Genomic DNA, 23157 nt, shown 5'->3' with positions numbered 1-23157 from the left:
GAGCATTCCCTTATGAATGCTTTAGCATGCAGTAGAATTGGGGCAGATTTGGAACTTTGGCTTTTACATTTTAAATTGTCCCTCTGTTCTCAGGAGATAAGTGCACAATTTTGTTTCCTTCTAGTAACACGGCAATTTTCTAATCCCTTGGAGAAATAGTTACAAGTACCACCAGACTATCAGTGCAAGTTATTAGCATTTGTATTGTGTTGGGCATTCACAAGCTTTTTGCTTTCTTAAGAATGTTGTTAAGAAAACAGCACCCCCACAAGTCCAAGCCCAGCCTTTCAGATTCTTCAGGGGTTATTTTTCTATTTTACTATGAGTGTTATTTACAGCTATCATAGTATTAAATGTGACATAGGCAGCATGGTAATTATCCTTTCTAGTTTCACAGGAATTACTCTGATGAGAATCTGAAATTTATGTAAATAAAAATGAATAATATTTATACACACCTGCACCCGTCACTGATGGAGGTATTGTGATCTGTATAACAAGTTCTGCATAAAGACATCTTTAAAACATTAATATTGTTTCTCTTCTAACATTGATCTTGCCTATTATCAGAATTTATCATTTATCATGCACTGTTCAAGTGCATCATCAATGAAGGTTTTTTTTTTTAACAAAATGCATAAACCAGCAGTCAGTAGGCTGAATGACTGAACATTTCTTTCTCTCACACACACATCAGCAATAGCATTTTTTCCATCATTGAATTAAATGAAAGTTTGCTGCCACTGATACAATGGGAGATATTTCTTTTGCAAATCAGTACAAACTTTATACATGTGGGGTTTTAGCCAGGAGTCCTCTTTGATCGTGTGATAAAAGCCATTTTGTCAAGAAATGTAACTAATAGAATGCCAAATATGGGACATATTCAGTGGTTATTGTCTGCCCTCCCCAATTATCTCATGTGAATCAATCATGCCTAACACTGATCTCATGGTTTAACACTAATCATACACAGTATCATTTAATTATAAAATCTCCAGCCATGGTTTCTGAGCAATTGCCTTGCGATGGCTCTTTCGACATCAGCTTATCCACTCTGGTTCCAGATGTGGTTCCAGTCTTGAATATATACCCAATTGTTCAGGTCATAGAAGACAACTAATTTTGCTAGCCTACATCTACTGAATGGCTATTCATAATGATCAAGCTGTATTTCATTTAGCCATTATTGAACTTCTTGCTGATAAACACTGAAAATTTCCAAAGAACTTGAAAGATTTCCAGAGCAGAGCTGAAAATCATATTTTTAAGCATTTTCCTACCTTTATTTTTAGAGTCAGCAGTACAACATTCTAAACACATTTCTGGAGCATATTGGCAAGGAGATTCCTATGCAGATAGCTGTTACCAACTTGATTTTAAACTTCCCTTTGCATTTTTTCCCCACATATATTTGTTTAATTACTTTAACATAAAGAATTAATGAATAAATATTTCTTTTGATTATTTCCTCTGCACATATCTGTTAATGTTATTGCTTTCCTTTAGAAGAGATTGTTCTCAAGCTTTCCCCTTGTTACTGTCTTTTTCGTCGAAAAATAGTCATTAAAATATCCATCATGTACAATTGCATTGCATCAGTTAATTTAAGAAGTAAGAAGTATATGACAAAACTGTTGCCCACAACTTGACAAAAATTGGTATAATTGGTTCTTGTGCAAAAAAACAATTTTTTGGCAGATTTGCCTTATTAGTTGCCTACTACACATAAGGTTTTGCGTTGATACGAACAAAATCCCTCAGTTTGTATGATGGCCTGTTCTACATCTTAATGACAGTTTACATGGATTTTTTTATGGAAATAAGCTGTGCAAAAAATACATTAGTGTGGCTTAGGAACCAAGTATAGTGCAACTGGAATAATTCCCAGTTTATTGAGAATTATCTATCTAGGCTAAGGACCATCATTACTAAGTAATTTAGCCATAACAACCAAAGGGCCATAGATTGAAATGGCAAATGTGAATTTATTGCAATTAACAATGATTATGTACATTTAGTCAACAGTGAAGAAAACCAGAGACACCTAAAATGTATATATCAGAGGGTTTTTTTCAGTAGTAGCTGAAAAATGTGCCTAGTTTGATTGGATGAAATAAAACAGGGACACTTCCAAACATTTCTCTAAAGTGTTTCTTGTAATTGTACACGCTGTATTTGATGTCTGCTGCAATAGAAACTCATCTCTGAAAACCTGTTGATATAGTTTGAAATACTGATGCAAGATGCAATGCATTTCACTTTAGTCAAAAAAGAAGGGGTTAAAAGTATTCTTTGTTTTGTTCTTTTCTGTAAAAAAACTGCAACTAGTTGCTACTTTATCTTAATCATGGGATGTCATTACCAGTAAAAAGCAAAACAGAATTACATGCACCTCACAAAATTCTTTGCATGAAATCATTTCACTGCTTCTCTACAAGTGGACTTCGGTAAAGGTTATCTAGAATTGCCTCCCATCCATCCATCCATCCATCCATCCATCCATCCATCCATCCATTCTGGAGGAAGGTGAACAGGCTGAAAGAAGAGGGCTTATCGATAAAACCAGAAAACGATCAGGAGAAAAGAAGGAAAGAAGCAAGGGCAAGGATTAGCACCCTAACACAAGACTGATTTTATTTTCTCATTGCTCATGCCCCACATTTGGAAGTTAAGACTGGGATTGGGAAGCTGGAGTAGATCTCTGAAACATACATTAATTCAGAATAGCAATTTCAGGTACAATAACAAACCACAATGAACACATAGTAAGATTTACAAGCCAAGTTCAAATCATGGTTACAAATGTTTCTAATCAATTAGAACAGTAGGATAGATAAAATTAAATACTTCATCATCTTCAGCACTTAACATTAAGGCAGCATTCCCATATATATTATATATATTGTTTTTAAGCTGCCCAGAGTCACTGAGAGAGAGTGGATGGCCATATAAATCCAATAAAAAAAGCAAACAAATGTAAATAAATAATGTGGCCTCACTGTTTGCATGTGTATGCTGGCGTGCTTACTATAAATGTTTCTGGATTGTTTTTCTAAAGGACAGTTGTCCCAGGGGAAGTATTTTTAGTTTATACACAGCTAGATATTAATGTATGGAATTGATTTGTATGTTAACTTAAAAGCCTTACAAAGCATACATTTCTATCCTTAACTTTTTCTTTTCCTGCACCAAGTATTCTAGAGCAGTTTCAGAACCTTGAAATCTCATTGTGACCATCTGTCTCTGTCTGTCTGTCTGTTTCTCTCTCTCTCTCTCTCTCTCTCTCTCTCTCTCTCTCTCTCTCTCTCTCTCTCTCTCTCTCTCTCTGTGTGTGTGTCTGTGTGTTGTGTGGGTGTTTTAAGATGGAATATTAATACCAATAAGACCTTTCCATCCCTTTAGCAAAGATTATATGAAACATCTTGAAAAAAATAAATAACCCAATAAAAGTCAAATGTGTCCTTTTTGATCACAGTAAAAAGACACAGACCAGCCTTTAAGTCAGATATTATAAACTGACCTTTGGGGGAAAAGAAGAGATTTGAGTCATTTTCCATAGATGCTAAAGGCCTAGAAAATCCATTTATGAAAGGCTGGCAAAGGACTGCTACCTTGTTGTGGTCTCAAAATGTCCATAATGACACTTTGATTCACAGATGTCTTCTCTTTGGGCCTCGCAGATCTGGGGTCAGAATTGTACCAGTAGACAGGAAAGGTAGGGCTAAAGGTCTGATCCATTTATGATGGCTTCACTCATTTTGCACTTCTCTCCAAGCCTGCCCCAGGGGTGGGGGTGGGGGTCTGTAGGCTGAGGGGCAGTCAAGCTCTGCTTCTACTCACTTCCTATTATCCATATGACTTGTCTCCACCACACTGGAGTCACTTTGATTTGCCAAATATACTGCTTGACAAAGCGGGGTGACGCTGAAAAGTGGATCCAGCTGCTATGAAAAGCGCACACCTGACATGCCACTTCTGGTGCAGGCACATCACAGGAACATTTTTTAATTCAATGTAATTTATGCATTCTTGGAGTCCTGTGTGTGTGCCTGGCCTGTCAGCCAGTGCCTAGATGAAGGCTGACAGTTGTTATCCAGGGCCTGAAGGTAATCTCACATAATGACACATTAGACATACTAATGATGTTTTCCTCTGGCATATTGTTTTCTTCTCAACTTCTGTTTCTCCTCTCTTTTCCCTCCCATGCCCCCCTCCCCTTTTCTCTCCCCCACAGGGATGCTTAGGACACAAACACGCCAAGGAGACTATCTCTGCATAGAGTGTGGGAAGGGCTTCACACAGCCAAGCCACCTCAGGACCCACATGAGGTCTCACACAGGTATATTTCCTTATGTGTCTTCTGGTGGGATGAAGGGACGCCCTTAGTAACAATTACGTATTAATTTCCTGGTCACCAATCTATTTTTTTTTTGTTTCTTTAAAGCTCCATTTTACACCATTTCAGATTTGATTAGCATTTCATGTTCCATTTCAAGTACCTGAATTCTCCATGCCTCTCTTGCAAAATGTTGCATTGCTGATTAAGATGATTTGCAGAGTTTTCTGTTTTTTTTTCTTGTTTTTTTTTTTAAAAAACCTTTTAATTAGAAAGCAGAATACTCTGGAATGAATATGCTAATGAAATCTGTTGCCGCTGGCATAAATTGAAATCAACCCCCCCCCCCTTTTTGAACTGAACAGAAAGCTTTCTTTCTCCTTGCTGTGGACTCCAATAAGTCTGGGATTTGTAATTGTTTCTTCAAAAACCTTACCCCTCATCCCACCCCTTAGAATGGTCCAGGATAAATTTCATATTTAGAACTGGGGAACCTTGCAAGTTAAAGCTAATAGCCTGTCTGCACATCTTCATAACCACATATGAGAAAATGAGACTGGATCTCTTTTTTTCCTCTCATTCTTTTTGAAGAAGGGTGAGTGATGCATGCATAAGACATTTTGCTGCAAAATGACAGAGGCCAAATGGTAAGTAATTCAAGAAGAGGGTCCCTTTACATACACACTGATAATTAATGTTGTCAGTGATTGCTTTCTTCAACACTGAAGTCTGAATTAAAAAAGGCAGTGCCCTTAGGTTCCCATTAGCAGACTCTCTTACAGTAAGTGTTACGGTAAATTGGTATTTTCCAGCTATAGGCAAAGAGTTGGTGTCTTTGCTTCTTCCCATCCTCCCCTCCATGTGATTAATCTGTAATGGAGTCAAATAATGTACACACACTAACGAAGCTTGAATGTTCATCTGTTAACAAGCCCCCTTGTTCCCACAGTGGTATTTGAGTCTAATGGACTCCGAGGTACTGAAGTTCACACCACCTCCGCAGATGCCCCAAAACAAGTATGTTTTACAATTAATTGGGTATTTGGTTTTTAATGTGATAGTCGGGGGAAAAGAAAGTTGCATGGAGATACTCATCAGTAAAGCACTCACTGTTTAGGTAGCTAGAGAGTAAATAATAATCTTGCCTCTGTTTATTATATTTTTAAGAAAAACTTAAAATGTATGGACACTTTTGTTCATATTGACTAGAAATTATGATCAGTGTATTGTGATTACCAGTCAAATGCTTGTATTGAAATGGAGAATTTTTACACTGTGCACTGAACAGCGCATACAGTTATATTGTTTCCAAGTAGATAGTTTAGTATATAGGTAGTCCTTGACTTATAATAGTTTGCTTAGTGACCGTTCGAAGTTACAAAGGCACTGAAAAAAGTGACTTATGACCATTTTTCATTGCAGCATCCCCATGGTTACCTGATTTACATTCGGATGCTTGACAACTGACTTACATTTATGACCTTTGTAGTGTCGTCGGGTCATGTGATCCCCTTGGCCGACCTTCTGACAAGCAAAGTCAATGGGCAAGCCAGATTCACTTAACTATTGTGTTACTAACTTAACAACTGCAGTGATTCACTTGATAAATGTGGCAGGAAACGTCTTAAAACGGCAAAGCTCACTTAACGAATTTCTCACTTAGCAACATAAATTTTGGGCTCAATTGTGGTCCTGAGTTGAGGACTACCTGTATACCTAGTATATAACTGGAAATGGGGCAACAATCCAACTGTGTTTTTCTGAAGAGTATTCCTATCATGGTATTATATAGCTCTTTACCTTTGAAAGATACTTTTCTTTCAATCTGCGTGGACTCTGTGTGGTGGTGTGTTTTCCTCTGCTGACTATATACTATATTTTCCTTTCTTGAGAATGACCTGGCTGTCTTTAAAATTTTCTTCATTTTCACTAATGCTGTAAGCTGTCCTGAAAAATTGTTTCTTACTCTTGCATTTGGGGGGGGGGGTATATTTATTGCCAGTCGGTGCCAGATTATCTTTTTCTCACTAACTCATCCATGCATATGTGGAGTTAACATCTTTCACAAGCACTTGTAGTTACTAATCCATGTTCTTCCTCCAGTCACTTATTAATAGTTCGGGAAGCACTGTTATTTGTATAGCATCATTTCTGTGACAGTATTTTTTGCCTGTCAACCAATGAAACATATGCACCATTGATTTGAGTATGGTAATAGTTTGTGTTGGAATTGCCATAGTCTTGAGCTGACTTAGAAAGGCCTGTCCATACATCATATAGATAATAGGAGGTAATCCGTGTTCTGCAGTACATTTACCAATGGAATCATTAACAGCCTATTGAGAATTTCTATTTCTTCTCTGCGTCCTTCCCCAATTTATGGTTTGTTCCCAATATAATCCAGTGCCGAAGCTTGCATATCTAAAGGATGGTCTATTTACATATGAACATTTACCTTCAACCATAGGAACACCTTTCAGGTGCTGTAAATTGGTGTGATTCAACAGATGAGAATGTTGCAGAGAGCTTTCTTTGTGGCTGTGCATGAAATGTACATAAGAGCATCCTTAGGGAAAGAGTGTCAACATTGTCAAACCTGACCACTATAACTGGACAATCAAAGCCCTACCCCTTTCAACATGTATAAATCCCATAAAGATACAGAACCCTGATTACTGATTGTGCCTGACATTTTGAAGTTGTTCACTGCTCCTCCAGATGTCCCTGAATGTGGATCTCCTTATCCTCAGATGGCTGGCCTACTCCTTTGATGGTTTTCTCCATGTTGCAGAGAGCTTTTTTTTTTTTTTTGGTGGGCCTTCACCTTGTTTAGCTGAAAGATATTTTGCTGATTTCTTGGAGAATAACTTTAGTTTGCCCCTTTTTATGTCTTTATGTGTTGTTAGTTATTTGGTATCAAAACCTTTATAAGCAATGGCCCATGCCAATCGCATTTTCCTAGTAAGAAAATGAGATGTCATGACTGGCATCTCCGTACCTTCTAATGGAAAGGAAGGCATTGTAGTGGTAAAATATGAGGAAAGAATTGTTATTTACAACAGAAATTGGCTGGAATATATGCTTGGTGTTGGAATGAGAGCACTATACTAGTCAGTATTTGAAAAGAATTTGGAAAATATTTAGCCTTAATTAAATTCTTCTTCTATTAGAACTAAACTCAAAATATTATAAGAAAATATACCAGAATGAATCAAATGTATCAATATGCTTACAAATTATTGCAAGAGAAAATTTGACATGAACACCTTAGATAATACATTCTTAGATTTATTTATTTTAAAATCAGGCTGATTGTATTAATATTTTTATAACCCATGCAAATATTCATGCTTTTCAGAAAAGATAGGAAAATGATGAAGTCAAAAAGAAAATTCAGTTATTAACTTTATAAGATTTTTAAAATAATCTGTCCTCATTATGTAAAATAGTAGCTTTATCAAAGAATGAAATTTCAATTGAGAATGCAGTAGAACTACCAACTTCAATATTTCTCATTACACATTGAAAATTAATTTGCAAGGATATTTTAGTGGCATGTGCTGTAATATCCCAGAATTTTTTATCCCATGATTAATAGATTATTTCTGATTATTGTGAATGTTATTTTTTAAATGGTTATGTTGAATTTAAGAATTCCACTAATCAAAATAATTCATAATGAATAATTGGCAGTCTAATTTGTCTCCTTTAGAGCTGTGAATATTGCAGTACAAATAATGAAGAAACATGTAGGCAGAGGAATGCTGTGTTTCTTTCCTTTAGCTTATAGATCAGATATGTCAAACTTGCGACATCACGTGATGTCACGTGACATATCGGAGCTTTTTCCCCATTACCGGCAATGAGGTGGGGCATGATTTCGTTGTGACGCGTCTGGCCTGTGGGCCGGCAGTTTGACACCCCTGTTATAGATGATATAGTACTAAAAGCCTTACTTTTTAGCTGAATGTACACATGAGTTGGAAACACTCTTTTCCAACAACCCAAGAGACAGCTCTACACATGGTCATCACCAGACGGTCAACATAGAAATCAGATTGACTATGTGCTCTGCAGCCAAAGATGGAGAAGCTCTATACAGTCACTAAAAACAAGACCAGGAGCTGACTGTGGCTCAGATCATGAGCTTCTTGTTGCAAAATTTAGGCTTAAATTGAAAAAAGTAGGGAAAAACACTAGGCCACTCAGGTATGAACTAAATCATATTCCTGATGAATATACAGTAAAGGCGACAAATAGGTTTAAGGAATTAGATCTGATAGACAGAGTGCCTGAAGAACTATGGATGGAAGTTCACAATATTGTACAAGAGGTAGCAACTAAAACCATCCCAAAGAAAAAGAAATGCAAGAAAGCAAAATGGCTGTCTGAGGAAGCTTTGCAAATAGCTGAGGAAAGAAGGGAAGCGAAAGGCAAAGGAGAAAGAGAAAGATACACCCAATTGAATGCAGAATTCTAGAGAATAGCAAGAAGAGATAAGAATGCCTTCTTAAATGAACAGTGCAAAGAAATAGAAGAAAACAACAGAATAGGGAGGACCAGAGATCTCTTCAAGAAAATTGGAGATATGAAGGGAACCTTTCATGCAAAGATGGGCATGATAAAGGACCAAAATGGCAGGGACCTAACAGAGGCAGAAGAGATTAAGAAGAGATGGCAAAACTACACAGAAGAACTATACAAGAATGAGCTTAACGTCCCAGATAACCACAATGAGATGGTCATTGACCTCAAACCAGACATCCTAGAATGTGAAGTGAAATGGGCCTTAGAAAATCTGAGCAACAACAAAGCTAGTGAAGGTGACAGTATTCCAGCTGAGCTATTCAAAATCTTAAAAGACGATGCAGTAAAAGTGCTACACTCAATTTGCCAGCAAATTTGGAAAACTAAACAGTGGCCACAGGATTGGAAAAGGTCAGTTTACATTCCAATTCCAAAGAAAGGCAATGCCAAAGAATGTTCAAACTATCGCACCATTGCACTCATTTCACATGCTAGTAAAATTATGCTTAAAATCCTACAAGCTAGACTCCAGCAGTATGTGGATCGAGAACTACCAGAAGTGCAGGCAGGATTTTGAAGAGGCAGAGGAACTAGAGATCAAATTGCCAACATACGCTGGATCATGGAGAAAGCTAGGGAGGTCCAGAAAAACATCTACTTCTGCTTCATTGACTATGCAAAAGCCTTTGATTGTGTGGATCACAACAAATTGTGGCAAGTTCTTAAAGAGATGGGAGTACCAGACCATCTCATTTGTCTCCTGAGAAACCTATATGCGGGTCAAGAAGCAACAGTGAGAACCGAACACGGAACCACTGATTGGTTCAAAATTGGACAAGGAGTCCGGCAAGGCTGTCTACTGTCGCCCTGCCTATTTAACTTATATGCAGAGCACATCATGAGAAAGGCAGGGCTAGATGAAACAAAAGTTGGAATTAAGATTGCCGGAAGAAATATCAACAACCTAAGATATGCAGATGATACCACTCTAATGGCAGAAAGTGAAGAGGAACTAAAGATCCTCTTGATGCGGGTGAAGAAAGAGAGTGCAAAAGTTGGCTTGAAACTCAACATTAAGAAAACCAAAATCATGGCATCCGGCCCTCTCAATTCCTGGCAAATAGATGGGGAAGAAATGGAGGTAGTGACAGATTTTATCTTCCTGGGCTCCAAGATCACCGCAGATGGGGACTGCAGCCACGAAATTAAAAGACGCTTGCTCCTGGGGAGGAAAGCTATGGCAAATCTAGACAGCATACTAAAAAGCAGAGACATCACCTTGCCAACAAAAGTGCGTATAGTCCAGGCCATGGTTTTCCCAGTTGCAATGTGTGGCTGTGAAAGTTGGACCATAAGAAAGGCTGAGCGCCAAAGAATTGAGGCCTTTGAACTATGGTGCTAGAGAAGACTCCTGCGAGTCCCTTGGACTGCAAGGCGTTCAAACCAGTCAGTCCTAGAAGAGATCAACCCCGACTGATCTTTAGAAGGCCAGATCCTGAAGTTGAAACTCAAATACTTTGGCCACCTAATGAGAAGGAAGGACTCACTGGAGAAGGGCCTAATGCTGGGAAAGATTGAGGGCACTAGAAGAAGGGGACGACAGAGAATGAGATGGCTGGATGGAGTCACTGAAGCAGTAGGTGTGAACTTAAATGGACTCCAGAAAATGGTAGAGGACAGGAAGACTTGGAGGAACGTTGTCCATGGGGTTGCGATGGGTCAGACACGACTTCGCAATTAACAACAACAATAACACATACATCCATTTATCTCCATCATTATCATAATTTTTATTTTAAAAATGACACAGTTGTTTCTAATACAGATACCACGCTACAGTAATATCTTCTGAGGTCACTTGAAGAAAGAGAGAAGACTGTTGAGCACTTAAGGCTAGTTCCTATACTAGAGAGATGTGATGGGTTTTGGTTTTTTTTTTTTTAATTCTTCATTGCACAAAGCAAATTGAAATGAGCATAACTGTGGCAGCAAGAGTATAGCTCCAACACTCATATTTTCTTTAGTACAAAAGTATTGTTGATCTGATAAAAAAGATCATACCTAGTTTCCTCTTGTCATTTAATTACACTATGTGTGACTTTTAATAATAATAATAATAAAGTTGGAAGGGACCTTGGAGGTCATCAAGTCCAACCCCCTGCTCAGGCAGGTAACCCTATACCGTTTCAGACAAATGGCTGTCCAGTTTCTTCTTAAAAACTTCCAATGTTGGAGCATTCACCGCTTCTGGAGGCAGGTTGTTCCACTGGTTAATTGTTCTAACTGTCAGGAAGTTTCTCCTTAGTTCTAGGTTGCTTCTCTCTTTGGTTAGTTTCCACCCGTTGCTTCTTATCTTGCCTTCAGGCGCTTTGGAAAATAGCTTGACTCCCTCTCCTTTGTGGCAGCCCCTGAGATATTGGAACACTGCTATCATGTCCCCCCTCGTCCTTCTCTTCATTAAACTAGACATACCCAATTCCAGCAACTGTTCCTTATATGTTTTAGCCTCCCGTCCCCTAATCATCTTTGTTGCTCTTCTGTGTGCTCTTTCTAGAATCTCAATCTCTTATTTACATCGTGGTGACCAAAACTAGATGCAGTATTCCAAGTGTGGCCTTACCAAGGCATTGTAAAGTGGTATTAGTACTTCACATGATCTTGAATCTATCCCTCTGTTAATGCAGCCTAGCACTGTGTTGGCTTTTTTGGCAGCTGCAGCACACTGCTGGCTCATATTTAAGTGATTGTCCACTAGGACTCTGAGATCCCTCTCACAGTTACTACTATTGAGCAAGGTACCCCCTATACTATACCTGTCCATTTGGTTTTTCTTGCCTAAATGTAGAACCTTACTTTTTTCACCATTGAATTTCATTTTGTTAGATAGCGCCCAGTGTTCAAGTCTGTCCAGATCCTCCTGTATCTTAAGCCTATCTTCTGGAGTATTGGCTATTCCTGCCAGCTTGGTGTCGTCTGCAAATTTGATGAGTTCCCCATCTATCCCCTCGTCCAAATCGTTGATGAAGATGTTGAAGAGCACTGGGCTCTTCAACATCTAAATGTACCTGGATTTTTGCATGCTGCAGATTAGAATATAGAATATTCTTTATTATTGGCCAAGAGTGATTGGACACACAAAGAATTTGTCTCTGATGCATAAGCTCTCATTATGCATATAAATAACAAAGTGATAAAGCATAAGTTACAATCATAGATCTTAAGATACAACCAACAAAGTGAGAGTCATAAGATAGGAGTAGGTAATCGGAAGGATGAAGGTAATAATAATACAGCCCTACTGCACGGGTAAATATCCTTAGACTTACGACAGTGCTATGGAAATTAGATGTTAAGCAGAGTGATGGCACAAGGGAAAAAACTGTCTGTGTGTCTAGTTGTTTTGGAATGCAGTGCCCTATAGCGGCATCTTACGGGAAAGAGTTAAAACAATTTATGTCCAGGATGTGAGGGGGTCTGTAGATATTTTCTCAGCCCTCTTTCTAGCTCATGCAGTATACAGGTCCTCTGTGGAAGGCAGGCTGGTCACCTGTTTTTTTCCTGCAGTCCTAAGTATCCATTGAGGTCTATACCTGTCCTGTTTAGTTTCTGTTCCAAACCAGACAGTAATAGAGATACAAATGATAGTGTCAACGCTGCTAACATTGGATGTTCCATGACAGATAGATTCAATAATTCCTCTGTAGAACTTTGTCAGTAGCTCCTTGGGCAGTCTGAGCTTTCTGAGATGTGCTTATAGCTTATGTTTTTCACCACAAAGACAGGTTTCCAAGCATTAATTAGGTTCTCTTGGTAGTGTTGTCAACCATGTGGGTAATCCAAGCAGAGTAATCCCACGATTCTTCCATTATTACAAGAGATAAGTGATATAGTTCTTGAACTGGATAGTGCACAGGTCGGCAACCTGCGGCTCCGGAGCCGCATGTGGCTCGTTGAGCCTTCCCCTGTGGCTCCCAGCCTCCTCTGCCTTTGCAGAGAGAGACCAGAGAGACAGAGAGAGCAAATGCGCTTCCCTGCTTCTCTCTCTCTCTCTCTCTCTCTCTCTCTCTCTCTCTCTCTCTCTCTGTGTGTGTGTGTGTGTGTGTAAAAGAGAGTGCACTCACAGTGTTCTCCGAGGAGCTGAAAAGCTTACTGGGAGGAGCTCCTCCCTTTGCTGCGTCTCTGCAGGAAGCAGGAAGGGCAGGAGAGAGCTAGCTAGCCCAGCTAGGCTGAATCAGGAATTCTGGGAGTTGAAGTCCATGAGTCATAAAAGAGACGAGGTTGCTTACCTCTGAGCTTGTTGGACAACAGCTTGAAGCTTGCCAGGTGAGCAGCAGATAAGAGGGGGGGGGGAGAAAGAGAGAGAGAGAAAGAGAGAGGGAGGGGGGGAGAGAGAGAGAGGAAAGAGAGAGAGAAAGAAAGAGAGTGGGGGAAGAGGAGTGGCAGACCAAGGGCAGATAGAGAGGGAGGGAGGGAGAGAGAGAGAGAGAGACCCTTTTGACATCTAAAATGAAGATAACACTGCATATATCCTTTTTTTACCTTTGTGTGTATGTAATTTTATTCTCTTAAAGCATTCTCTTGGTGATCATTGTTTTAATAGTATGGATATTCCCAAGAGTCATATTTTTACTTTTATTTTGTGTGTGTGTGTGTGTGTGTGTGTGTGTATATACACATACATACATATACATACATACATACACACACACACACGCATACACAAACACACACACACACCTATAATAAAGGTAAAAAAGGATATATGCAGTGTTATCTTCATTTTAGATATCAAAAGGGTTTTGCGGTCCCGGTGTTTTGTTTTTGGTGGGAAATGGGTCCAAGTGGCTCTTTGAGTGTTTTGGGTTGCCTACCCCTGGGATAGTGCAATCCTTTGAAATAATATTAATGTGAATTAATTCTGCCGGTCACCACGTTTTTGCTTTGTTTAGGTTTAGAAGATCACTCGGGATACCGTAAAACTGTAGTCTTTACTCAGGCTAACACTTTCAAAATAATAAATTTCCTCCTGAGTAGGTTTGTTGGTTAGAAAGAAACTGAAGACAGCTTTTCTAACTTTGTAGTTAGCTGAACTTTGAAGGGTTTCAAGTAACAGTGGCTGTCCGTCTGCCCTTTGGGGAATATTCAGGCATTTGATATAAAGCTAGTGTTTACAACCCTTTCCATCAGATTTAAGAACGTGTAGTTCAATCCCTGAGTGAAAGGTGTTTAGTTTCTACCCAGTTGCAATGACTTCACCTACCTGGCATCTTCATTATCTCAGTGAAACTTTAACATTTCCTTAGCTGCAACCTGTAATGGCTACAGTTCGTCTCTTTTTCCATGTAAACAGGGAAACCTTCCCCAGATTTTTTTCTTTTTTAAAGCTTTCTGCTCTCTGATTTCATTAGCATTTGCTTTATGATAATGGGAACCTCGTACAAGATAATTGCATTTTCTAATTTAGCATGGGGGGTGGGGTCTGCTCCAACCACAGCAATACAAGTACAGTATATGAGAACAGAATCCTTAGCTTTTGGCTATGGCCACCTTTTCCGGTATGGCCCCCACAGGGAGTTCTTCTCCCTTGCTCTGCTTAGAGAAGAATTCTCATTTCCTCCCATTTACTATCACAGCCTCTGGCCTTATCTTTCAGATGTTGTGGGACAGTGATAACTTCTTCCATGTTTTTGCTGCTTTTAAGTGAGCCTCCTCTGGGAGTGAATTACAGCTGGAACTGTGGTGTGCCCCTTCCTTGGAAATTTCTGATTAGGAAGGCTGTTCCCCATAAATACTTTAATTACATCCCCAAGCCAAGGTCTTTTGCTCCATTTCTGTCTCTTTTCCCATTCTTCCTTTTTCATACCCAGGCAAATGGGAACATACAGTTCCTTTTTTTTTTCTTCCTAACCACAGAACATCTAATCACATTCCTTGTTGTACCCATAATCTGTCCCATCTGTTTGTTTGTGTGTGTATGTACATACGATGTCTTAGTGGTGTGTTTTGAAGTGTGTGTGTGTGTGTGTGTGTGTTGTTTTAATTTAATGATTAACATCTCCTGAGGTAGCTATGAAAAAAAATTCAAAGCATTTCTCTTGGTTTATTGCATGAAATTCAGCATATAACTAAATAAGTTTTATCACATCTCTCACTCTGTTACCATTTATGCATTTCAAATATATGGCAGGCTGCACAGATGCTTCCTCCCTCCCCTAGTTGCCCCCTTTAATTTTGTTGCAAATCTTCCTTTCTCACAGCAGACTTTGACTAGCAAATGTCATGAATCTTCGGCCAGCCTTAATTAGGATTTTTCTAAATCTATTAACAAAGGACAGATACTTAATACATTATGTCAAGCAACACTGGCTTTTCGTTTGCTTTTCCAGGAGCTCCATAGGCACAGCTTGAAATTTACTGGGAATATTTTCACACAGTGGTTGGGTCCGATGTTGTACTAATTTAAAACAGTCTGATTCCCTTCACCAGGGTTTTGGTTTAAGGTTAATGCACGAGTGTAAGCTGTATTTTGCCATGCTGCTTTAATCATTAGCACTGAAAGTCACATTGTCCAGACATTCTCAGAATTCCATTGCCTTGAACTGCAAACTTGTGTTTTTTCACAATTTTATGTTGAGAAACATTGGTTTTCAAATAGCCCCTTTGGTTTGTTTGTGTGTTTTAACACATAGTTAATTTTTATTTGATAGACATTGGTCAAAATTGGAGGGATTTTTTTATGCCTTTATGAAAACTGAGTTTTATGTGGCTATCTAATATAAGCGTTGAATTTTATTATCAATGTGAATTTGTTTTCTCTATTGCCCACCCGTTATTTATAATAATATGATATAGTTACACCATGCCAATTTTTTTACCAATGAAAAATAGACATCAGGGGTGGGCAACTATGGCCCCTTTATGACTTATTGAAGCAGCCATGCTGGCTCAGCAATTCTGGGAGTTGAAGCCTGTGGGTCATAAAGGGGCCATAATTGCTCACCTCTGTTATAGATGATAATATGCCTTATTTAATTGAACAAAATCTTCTATTTAAAATGCCCTCTTTCATTCTTTGGGTTGTCCACTTTAAGTTTGAGTTTAAAGGTAAAGAAACTGGAACAGTCGTTAACTGGTATATTAGCATATTTACATTTATATAGATCTGTGTTCTCTTTTACCTTTTTGGGAGTGACAGCTAGTTTTTCACAATATCGAAGAAGATATCACACTTCAGTTACATTCATTCTTCAATTTAGAAACATTGTTTGTTAACAATAGGTGGTATTTTAGCACATCTTTGTTATGTGGTTATTTTCTCACGTTAGACAACAAACTACATTTTTAAAAGTTATAATCGAGCTAGTCTTTGAACAATTTGGGATGTATATAAGGCTACTACAAGGGGCTAAATAGAAGGAAATTTAGAAGTCATTGCTATCAGCAGATGGATAAACATGTTTGAAAAAAGGTGGGGTTTTTTTGATCCATACAAAATTCCTACCGAACAGAATTATGCTTTTATGTTAGCTAAGATATAGATATGCTAAACAAGTTGAACTTTCTTTGAGGAATTTGAAATTAAATTATTGGGAATTAAGTGAAAAAAAACTGATTAATTATTGGCACGTGCCTGAAGCAAGATAGCCAGCAGAATATATTTTCTGATATAGTAATAGAAGATGGTCAGAGATTTAAGATCTCTGAATCCATGAGGAATTGCAATATGAAGATGCAAAATTCCACTTGTAAATCTGCCAGAGGTGGGACAAAAATGTTGTCCGTTTGTTTGTTTGTTTATTTTCGTTTGGGGAATAGGCTTAAGGTACCCATTTCAACTTTAACACCTTCCCTGCCCAGGCTTCTTGGCTTGGGTCTACGACAACTCGCCACAGCCAACTCATTGCGGGCCAATTTGACATGGCCAAGTCACAGCAAGCAACTTGCCGCAGAACAAGAGTACACTAATACTGAAAAAATAGAATGGAGTAGAATCAATAAAGAAAGAATGCCAAAGGAGAGACAAAATGAAATGTGAATGACAAAAAATAAAATATTTTTTAAATTATTTTAAATAATTAAATTGAATTGTCGAATTGTCCCGCAGCGAGTTGTCCTATGGTGAGTTGGCCATGGCAAGTTGTCCCATGGCAAGTTGACTATGGTGGGTTGACTGCAGCAAGTTGCCCCATTTTGTCTTGGCTTATAGCAGCTGTCAAGCTTAGTGGGGTTTTTAAGGAAATGGTGCGGAGAACAGCATCTCTGAAGTATATTTCAGCAATCACAGAACTTTTTCTACAGATAGAGGCTTACTTCTGTTCATAAAATAAACACAACATGTCATTAAATTGACTGCTCACATTTTGGGTTATTAAAAATTACCGAGATATTCCTCTTTTGTAATAGTATTTATTTAAGCCAAAGACATGGTGGTCCAGGTGTGTCCCAGTACAAAAAAGGAACTTTACTCCAGACTTGTCCTATTTGATGCCCTCTTAGAGTCATAGCCAGTTGTATGCAGGTAGTCCTAGACTTAACAATTCATTAGGTGACTAATCAAAGTTACAACAGCACTGAAAAAAGTGATTTACAGCCGTTTTTCACACTTAACAACCATTGCAACATCTCCATGGTCATGTGATCAAAATTCAGACACTTGTCCATTGACTCATATTTCTGACAGATGCTGTGTCTGGGTGTCATGTGAGTACCTATTGTGACCTTCTGACAAGCAAAGCCAATGGGGAAGCCAGATGCACTTAACAACTGTGTTATTAACTTAATAATTGCAGTGATTCACCTAACAGTTGTGGCAAGAAAGGTCACAAAATGGAATAAAACCCACTTAACATCTGTCTCACTAAACAACAGACATTTTGAGCTCAATTGTGGTCATAATTCGAGGACTACCTGTATTATGACAACTCAAATTTACCTGGAATTTGCCACTTGGGTGATTTAATGCAAACAGAAGTTTGTTCCTTTTTAGGCTCTGTGTCGGTTTCTTTCTATCTTTGTGATTATGGGCAATGAAACCAGCCAATTGCCGTTATTCGTATGAGTCACCACGGAGCATCCATGAACTTTAATCCATACCAAATTAATTTGGGAAACATATCATTCAATCATAAATCCCCTCAGATACTATAAAACTTGGTTCTCTGCTCTTCTTTCTAGTCTTTTATCCTTCTTCTGGCCATTGTTAACCTTTCCTCAAGTACTCCTGCAGTCTCTATTATTTGCTATTCTAATGTAGCATAGAGTTTATAGGAGCTAGATGCGGTATGCTTTCATCAGAGGTGATTAAAAATAATTCATTTTAATGGATTAGGTCACAGTAATAATTTGTAATGCTCATAAAAAAGGTGGCTAGGGCTATTTATTAATTATTAAATTGCTCAACTGCTGTAGTGTACAGAGCAGGGCAGCAGCTGCTATTATGGGAAACAAGAATAACAATGTGTTTTGCTTCTTTTTTTTCCCGTTTAGGTGAGAGACCATTCCAGTGCAGATATTGTCCGTACAGTGCCTCTCAGAAAGGGAACCTAAAAACTCATGTCCAGTGTGTACACCGAGTCCCCTTTGACAACAGCCAGTACCCTGACCTACGGTTCCCATCACCTCCAAATAATTATTCCATCAACCCCTTAGAAGGCCAGCTGGAAAACATCTTTACAATCTCTCCAGTCCCTGGAGCCACTGTGTTATAGTGAGACTCAAGCTTTGTGCTTTGCTAGAAGAGTGATGTCTCTGAACTGTTAATCATTTTAAAATAAATGAAGAACCTACCCAAGATATATACAAATTGACATAGTAATCAGTCCCCACAGTTCCTTATTTCCTTTATAATAAACAGAAGAGCTGGCAAGCTTTGGGGTAGTGCAAAGCATATATATTAATCAAGATAACATTTTTAGACACTGGAAAAATTAAACGTCATATATTTGGAGGATGGCACTGCAACAGAATCTTCCCTCGTGGTGGCTTGAAGTTTTATTTTTATTTAAAGAAAACATACACGCAGGGTGGATTTGGGAATGTGGGAAGGAGTGATTAAGCAACTGTCACGCCGGAAATACAACTTAAAAAAAAGAAGGAAGGAAGGAATCATTCAGTGCTATGAAAGCCAAACTTGATGAAGGACAGAAGGGACAAAAGGGAGAGACTATCATTCTGCAGTGAGGTTGTTTCATGATAGTTTGGGGACCACTTCCATTTCCAGTGGGCTGATCCTTGACTGCACACCATTAATAGTATGTGAATATGGAAATTGAAAACACTTCTTAAGAAATGCTTCTCTTCTCACTTTGGCAAGACAAAAACAAAAAACAGCTGGTCAAACACTAAGAAGAAAAAGGGAAAAAAAGGCTTCTGTGTTTTTCCTCCCCCCACCCCCACCCCTGGTCTCAGGGCCTTCCTGTTTGTTAATTTGCTTTTTCTTTCTTTTACAATGCAGCTTTCCATGATTTGTCACAAAGGAAGTATGTATGCTTTTAAAAATTAGATTAAAAAGGAAAAATAACAGCTTTTTAAAGCTGCTGATTTAAATGCTTATAATACATTTTTAAAAGCAGATGTTTAGGCAGATCTCTGGTTTTATGATACTGGAGATGACTGCATTTCTGTGCAGCAAGACAAGTACCTTTCATGGATCTTTCTAATGTTTTGGAGAGGGGGAAAAAATCACTTCTTTTGTGATGGCAAGCTTCCCTAATCTAGTGTTTTCTAGATGTGCTGGGATTTCCCAGAATGCTCTAGCAAGCATGGCTGTTGGCCATGATGGCTTGGAGTTCTGGGAAGTGCAAATTCAGCAAGTTTGGTGGCACAAGATGATGTGGCACGGTAATGACTGGAGTAACTGGGAGAGAAAAGGCGCTTTATATACCTCTTCTACAGTAACTTTTTAAAATGCAAGTTTTTAAAGGTAAGAGGGAAGAAGTGACAGGTTGTTCACACAGTGTCTGTCTTGTTCAAAAATCTATTCCACATGTACTTTTTTCTTCTCTTGCTATGACACTGTGTGATGGTAATAATTCAGAGTTTCAGATTTTGCACATACAATTTTATGCATCATCATCATCAAGAAAAAAAATGCCTTGAAAATATTTGTGAATGTTTTTCTTTTGCAAAAAAAAAAAAGCTTTACTGGTTTTTTTTTTTTTAATTGTAACATTTTTGTGTAAAGACAGGAAATGGATTTTTAAAGAAAACTAGCACGCTAATTATATTTTTCAAAAAAGCAATAATTTTACATGTACAAAAATAGCACTAATCTTTTAATACTGATGGAGAGCAACCGTTTACTTCTACAATAATGGGATAGTGCTTTTTTTTCTAGAAGATGGGGTTACTCAAAGATTTTTTTAATATGTATTTTTTTTCTGTCCTGATTTTGTGTTGTCTATATTTGAATTGGGATTCTACTTGTTGCAAGTTACTTGACTGTTCTTGCCTTGCTGTTAACTATAATGCAGTTGTAATATTCATATATAATTTGCCAGTTTGGAATTTTTATTTTATTTTATTCCTCATACTTATGAACCAGCTGTAAGTCAGCTGTAACCCTGAATTAGTATAAAATGTCTGTGCAGATGTTGTGTAACTGATTAATTTGTTTTGAAGTTACCTTGCAGAATTTCATACAGACATATTTCAGACCTCCCTTTTTCCATCTCCTGCATCCCACTTCATCCTCATTTCCTTCAAATCATCTCTTTTTATGAATCAGATAACACCAAACTATCCCTAACTGGTCAATTAGGGATCCATAATCAAGTGCTACATTTTCCTCCTTCAAGCACTTATTTTCCTTATTTTAAGTAAACAGGTCAGGATTCAGGAATATCCAAATTTCTGCTTATCCCCCCCCCCAATTATTTGAGTGCCCCATAAAACTATCACAATTTTTGTTGCTAGATTTGTGTGTGTGATTTATTTTTAAATCATGTTTGGTGAGTGGTGTCTTTGATTTCATTAATTCTTTTTTTTTAATGTCTTTGCAAGCTGATCTAGAAGGATCTTAGTTATTATTTAGAGTTTCAGAGTTTTTCCTGAAAATTGTCTGACACACAAAGAGAAAGGGCTGTCATTGCCATTACTAGGGTACTAATCAGCAAAGTTTACAATCATCATTTAGCTTCACGAAGAACAACAGCAGGGGAAATCAGTTTAAATAATTATATGCTGTGTATAGCACAGAAATGAGATTTTCACTTAATTAAACAAGAAATGGGGAGGGAGAAGGGGAGCTGTCATTAAAGACCACCATATTACGTGTGAATTCCAAGCTTAGTAATTTCCTCGTTTCTCATCCATATTGTATCAATTTGTTAATTCAGTTAGATCCTAGTGTTTAGTATGATTTGTGCTCTTATTTATTTAGCTATTTGGGTTTAAAGTAGCCTTTTTTTGGGAAAAAAAGGAAACATGATAATTTTGTAGCATGACACATTTTTGTAAGCCATCTTCTGACTGTTACAGCGACTCTGCTACCTCTGTCAATCTGTTTCTTTTCCTTAACAGGTTTTCTACAGTGTTGCAGTCTAATGTACCTTAGACAATAAAGGTTCCATAATGAGCAGTGCAGATGGTGTCTCAGACATTGCTCTCCGTTTTTTCCTTTTATTTCGCTTTTCCAATACAGAAACAGGCTTCTCAGCCATATGAATCTTCCTCCTTTCTTGTCCCTACGTGAAATGGAATAATGTCATCTTTCAAAACTATTACATTTGTTCTCATTTCTATATTCCTGAGAATGTTTCTATCGCAGTTGTGTTACTGGGGAAAAAATATACCTTTGCAGATTTAGATTTTAGTTTTATAACCACCCCAGAGCATATTTCCATTGTTTTTTTAAAGTTGGGGATAAAATATGTACACTATTATAATTTCAGCAAGATGCCATTTTAATAGGCAGAACATCAAAGTTTTATGATCAGGTTGCCACACTTCATGATAAGAGATTTGTTTGCTGTCCGGTGCCCTCTCTTCATGGTGACATGAGTTTTACCATATGTGAAAAAGGAGATGGATCAGTTTCCCAGAGGAAATACAACTGTAAAAACAATTTAGTAAAGGAAATGAGAAAGCTGAACCAACCATTTAAACCCTTATACAACCAAACTACAGTAATTTTTCTGTTCTAATAAAAATAGTAAATATTAACATTTTATTGAATCTTGAAAGGATACAGCAGAAGGCAGATGTTACCCCAATTTTGGGGGAGAGGGGAATTTTGAACAATGTGTAAGATTCAACCTTCAGAGAGCATCTTTAGAAATATTTTTTTCAAATACCGTATATGCCGGCGTATAAGATGACCTCCGCAAGCGCTAGGCTCGGCAACAAAGACGGGGGTCGTCTTATACGCCGGGTCGCCTAATACGCCGGCATATACGGTAGCATAAATTTTTTAAAAAAAATAATTGGTCAATACTCTTTTTTTACTAAAAAAAATTTTCAAGCAGCATTCTACCATAGAAAAAGACTTTCTGTGATGTAATTCGGTTTTTTATTAAATTAATGCTTATTGCAATCCAAATATGTTGCTCAAAATAAAATATACTTCCTGTTTCAAAAGCAAAATTAAATTCTATAAATTATACACCCAATGCACGAAAGGATACCCTAAATTAATGCACTAGATTCACCTCCATAAAAAGTTTTGAATCGATGAATATAGATCACATATTTTCTGCTAAATCAGGGGTTTCCAACCGGGGGTGCGAGACAATATTTCAGGGGTGCAAAACTTGGGTTTTCTTTCTTTCTTTTTTTTTTTATTAAAAAGTTTTATAAATTTTACAAAAAAAAAACAAAACAATACAATAACAAAAAACCACATATACAAAGAGAAAAAAAACTAAACATTACACAACAAAACCCCCCTCCCCCCACCCCCACCCAAACACCCCCCTTTCCCCCCCCCTGAGCTTCCCAGAGCAGGATATAGGTTTAATTAAAAAAACAATTAAAAAATTATATTTATAAAAAGAAAAAGAAGAAAAAAAATATAACATTAACATATATATGTATATATATAAAAATAAAAATTATGAAAAAGCTATATGATATTTTTTTATATCCAATTTAAATTGTATAAATTTTATCCATTTATCCCAAACAGCAAGAAATTTCTCTTGCGTTTGTTCCTTTAAAAAAGCCGAAATCTTTGCCATTTCCGCCAAATAAGACACTTTAAGAAACCATTCCTGCAATGTAGGCAAAGATTCCTTCTTCCAATATTGTCCTACTAACAGCCTCGCGGCTGTAATCAAATTTAACATCAATATAAC

At 37.7% G+C, this 23157-nt stretch overlaps 1 protein-coding gene across 6 annotated transcripts in view; it reads left to right on the top strand.

The window, feature by feature from the left end:
- ZNF516 (zinc finger protein 516) overlaps window positions 1-21448 on the top strand; it is a 139383-nt gene extending 117935 nt beyond the window's left edge. For all 6 annotated transcript variants that reach the window (XM_039334403.1, XM_039334407.1, XM_039334408.1 and 3 more), the window contains 3 exons: window positions 4238-4342; window positions 5289-5356; window positions 18353-21448. In XM_039334403.1, the coding sequence (XP_039190337.1) occupies window positions 4238-4342; window positions 5289-5356; window positions 18353-18412 (233 nt within the window). In that variant the 3' untranslated portion in view covers window positions 18413-21448. The remainder of the gene's footprint in view (window positions 1-4237; window positions 4343-5288; window positions 5357-18352) is intronic.
- Window positions 21449-23157: the final 1709 nt, after the last annotated feature.

The sequence above is a fragment of the Crotalus tigris genome, unplaced genomic scaffold (genome assembly GCF_016545835.1).
Source record: "Crotalus tigris isolate CLP2741 ecotype Arizona unplaced genomic scaffold, ASM1654583v1 scf7180000017630.2799268, whole genome shotgun sequence".
NCBI classification, from domain to species: Eukaryota; Metazoa; Chordata; class Lepidosauria; order Squamata; family Viperidae; genus Crotalus; species Crotalus tigris.
Note: the sequence above shows the minus strand (reverse complement) of the source record. Positions and strands in the feature narration are given on the sequence as shown.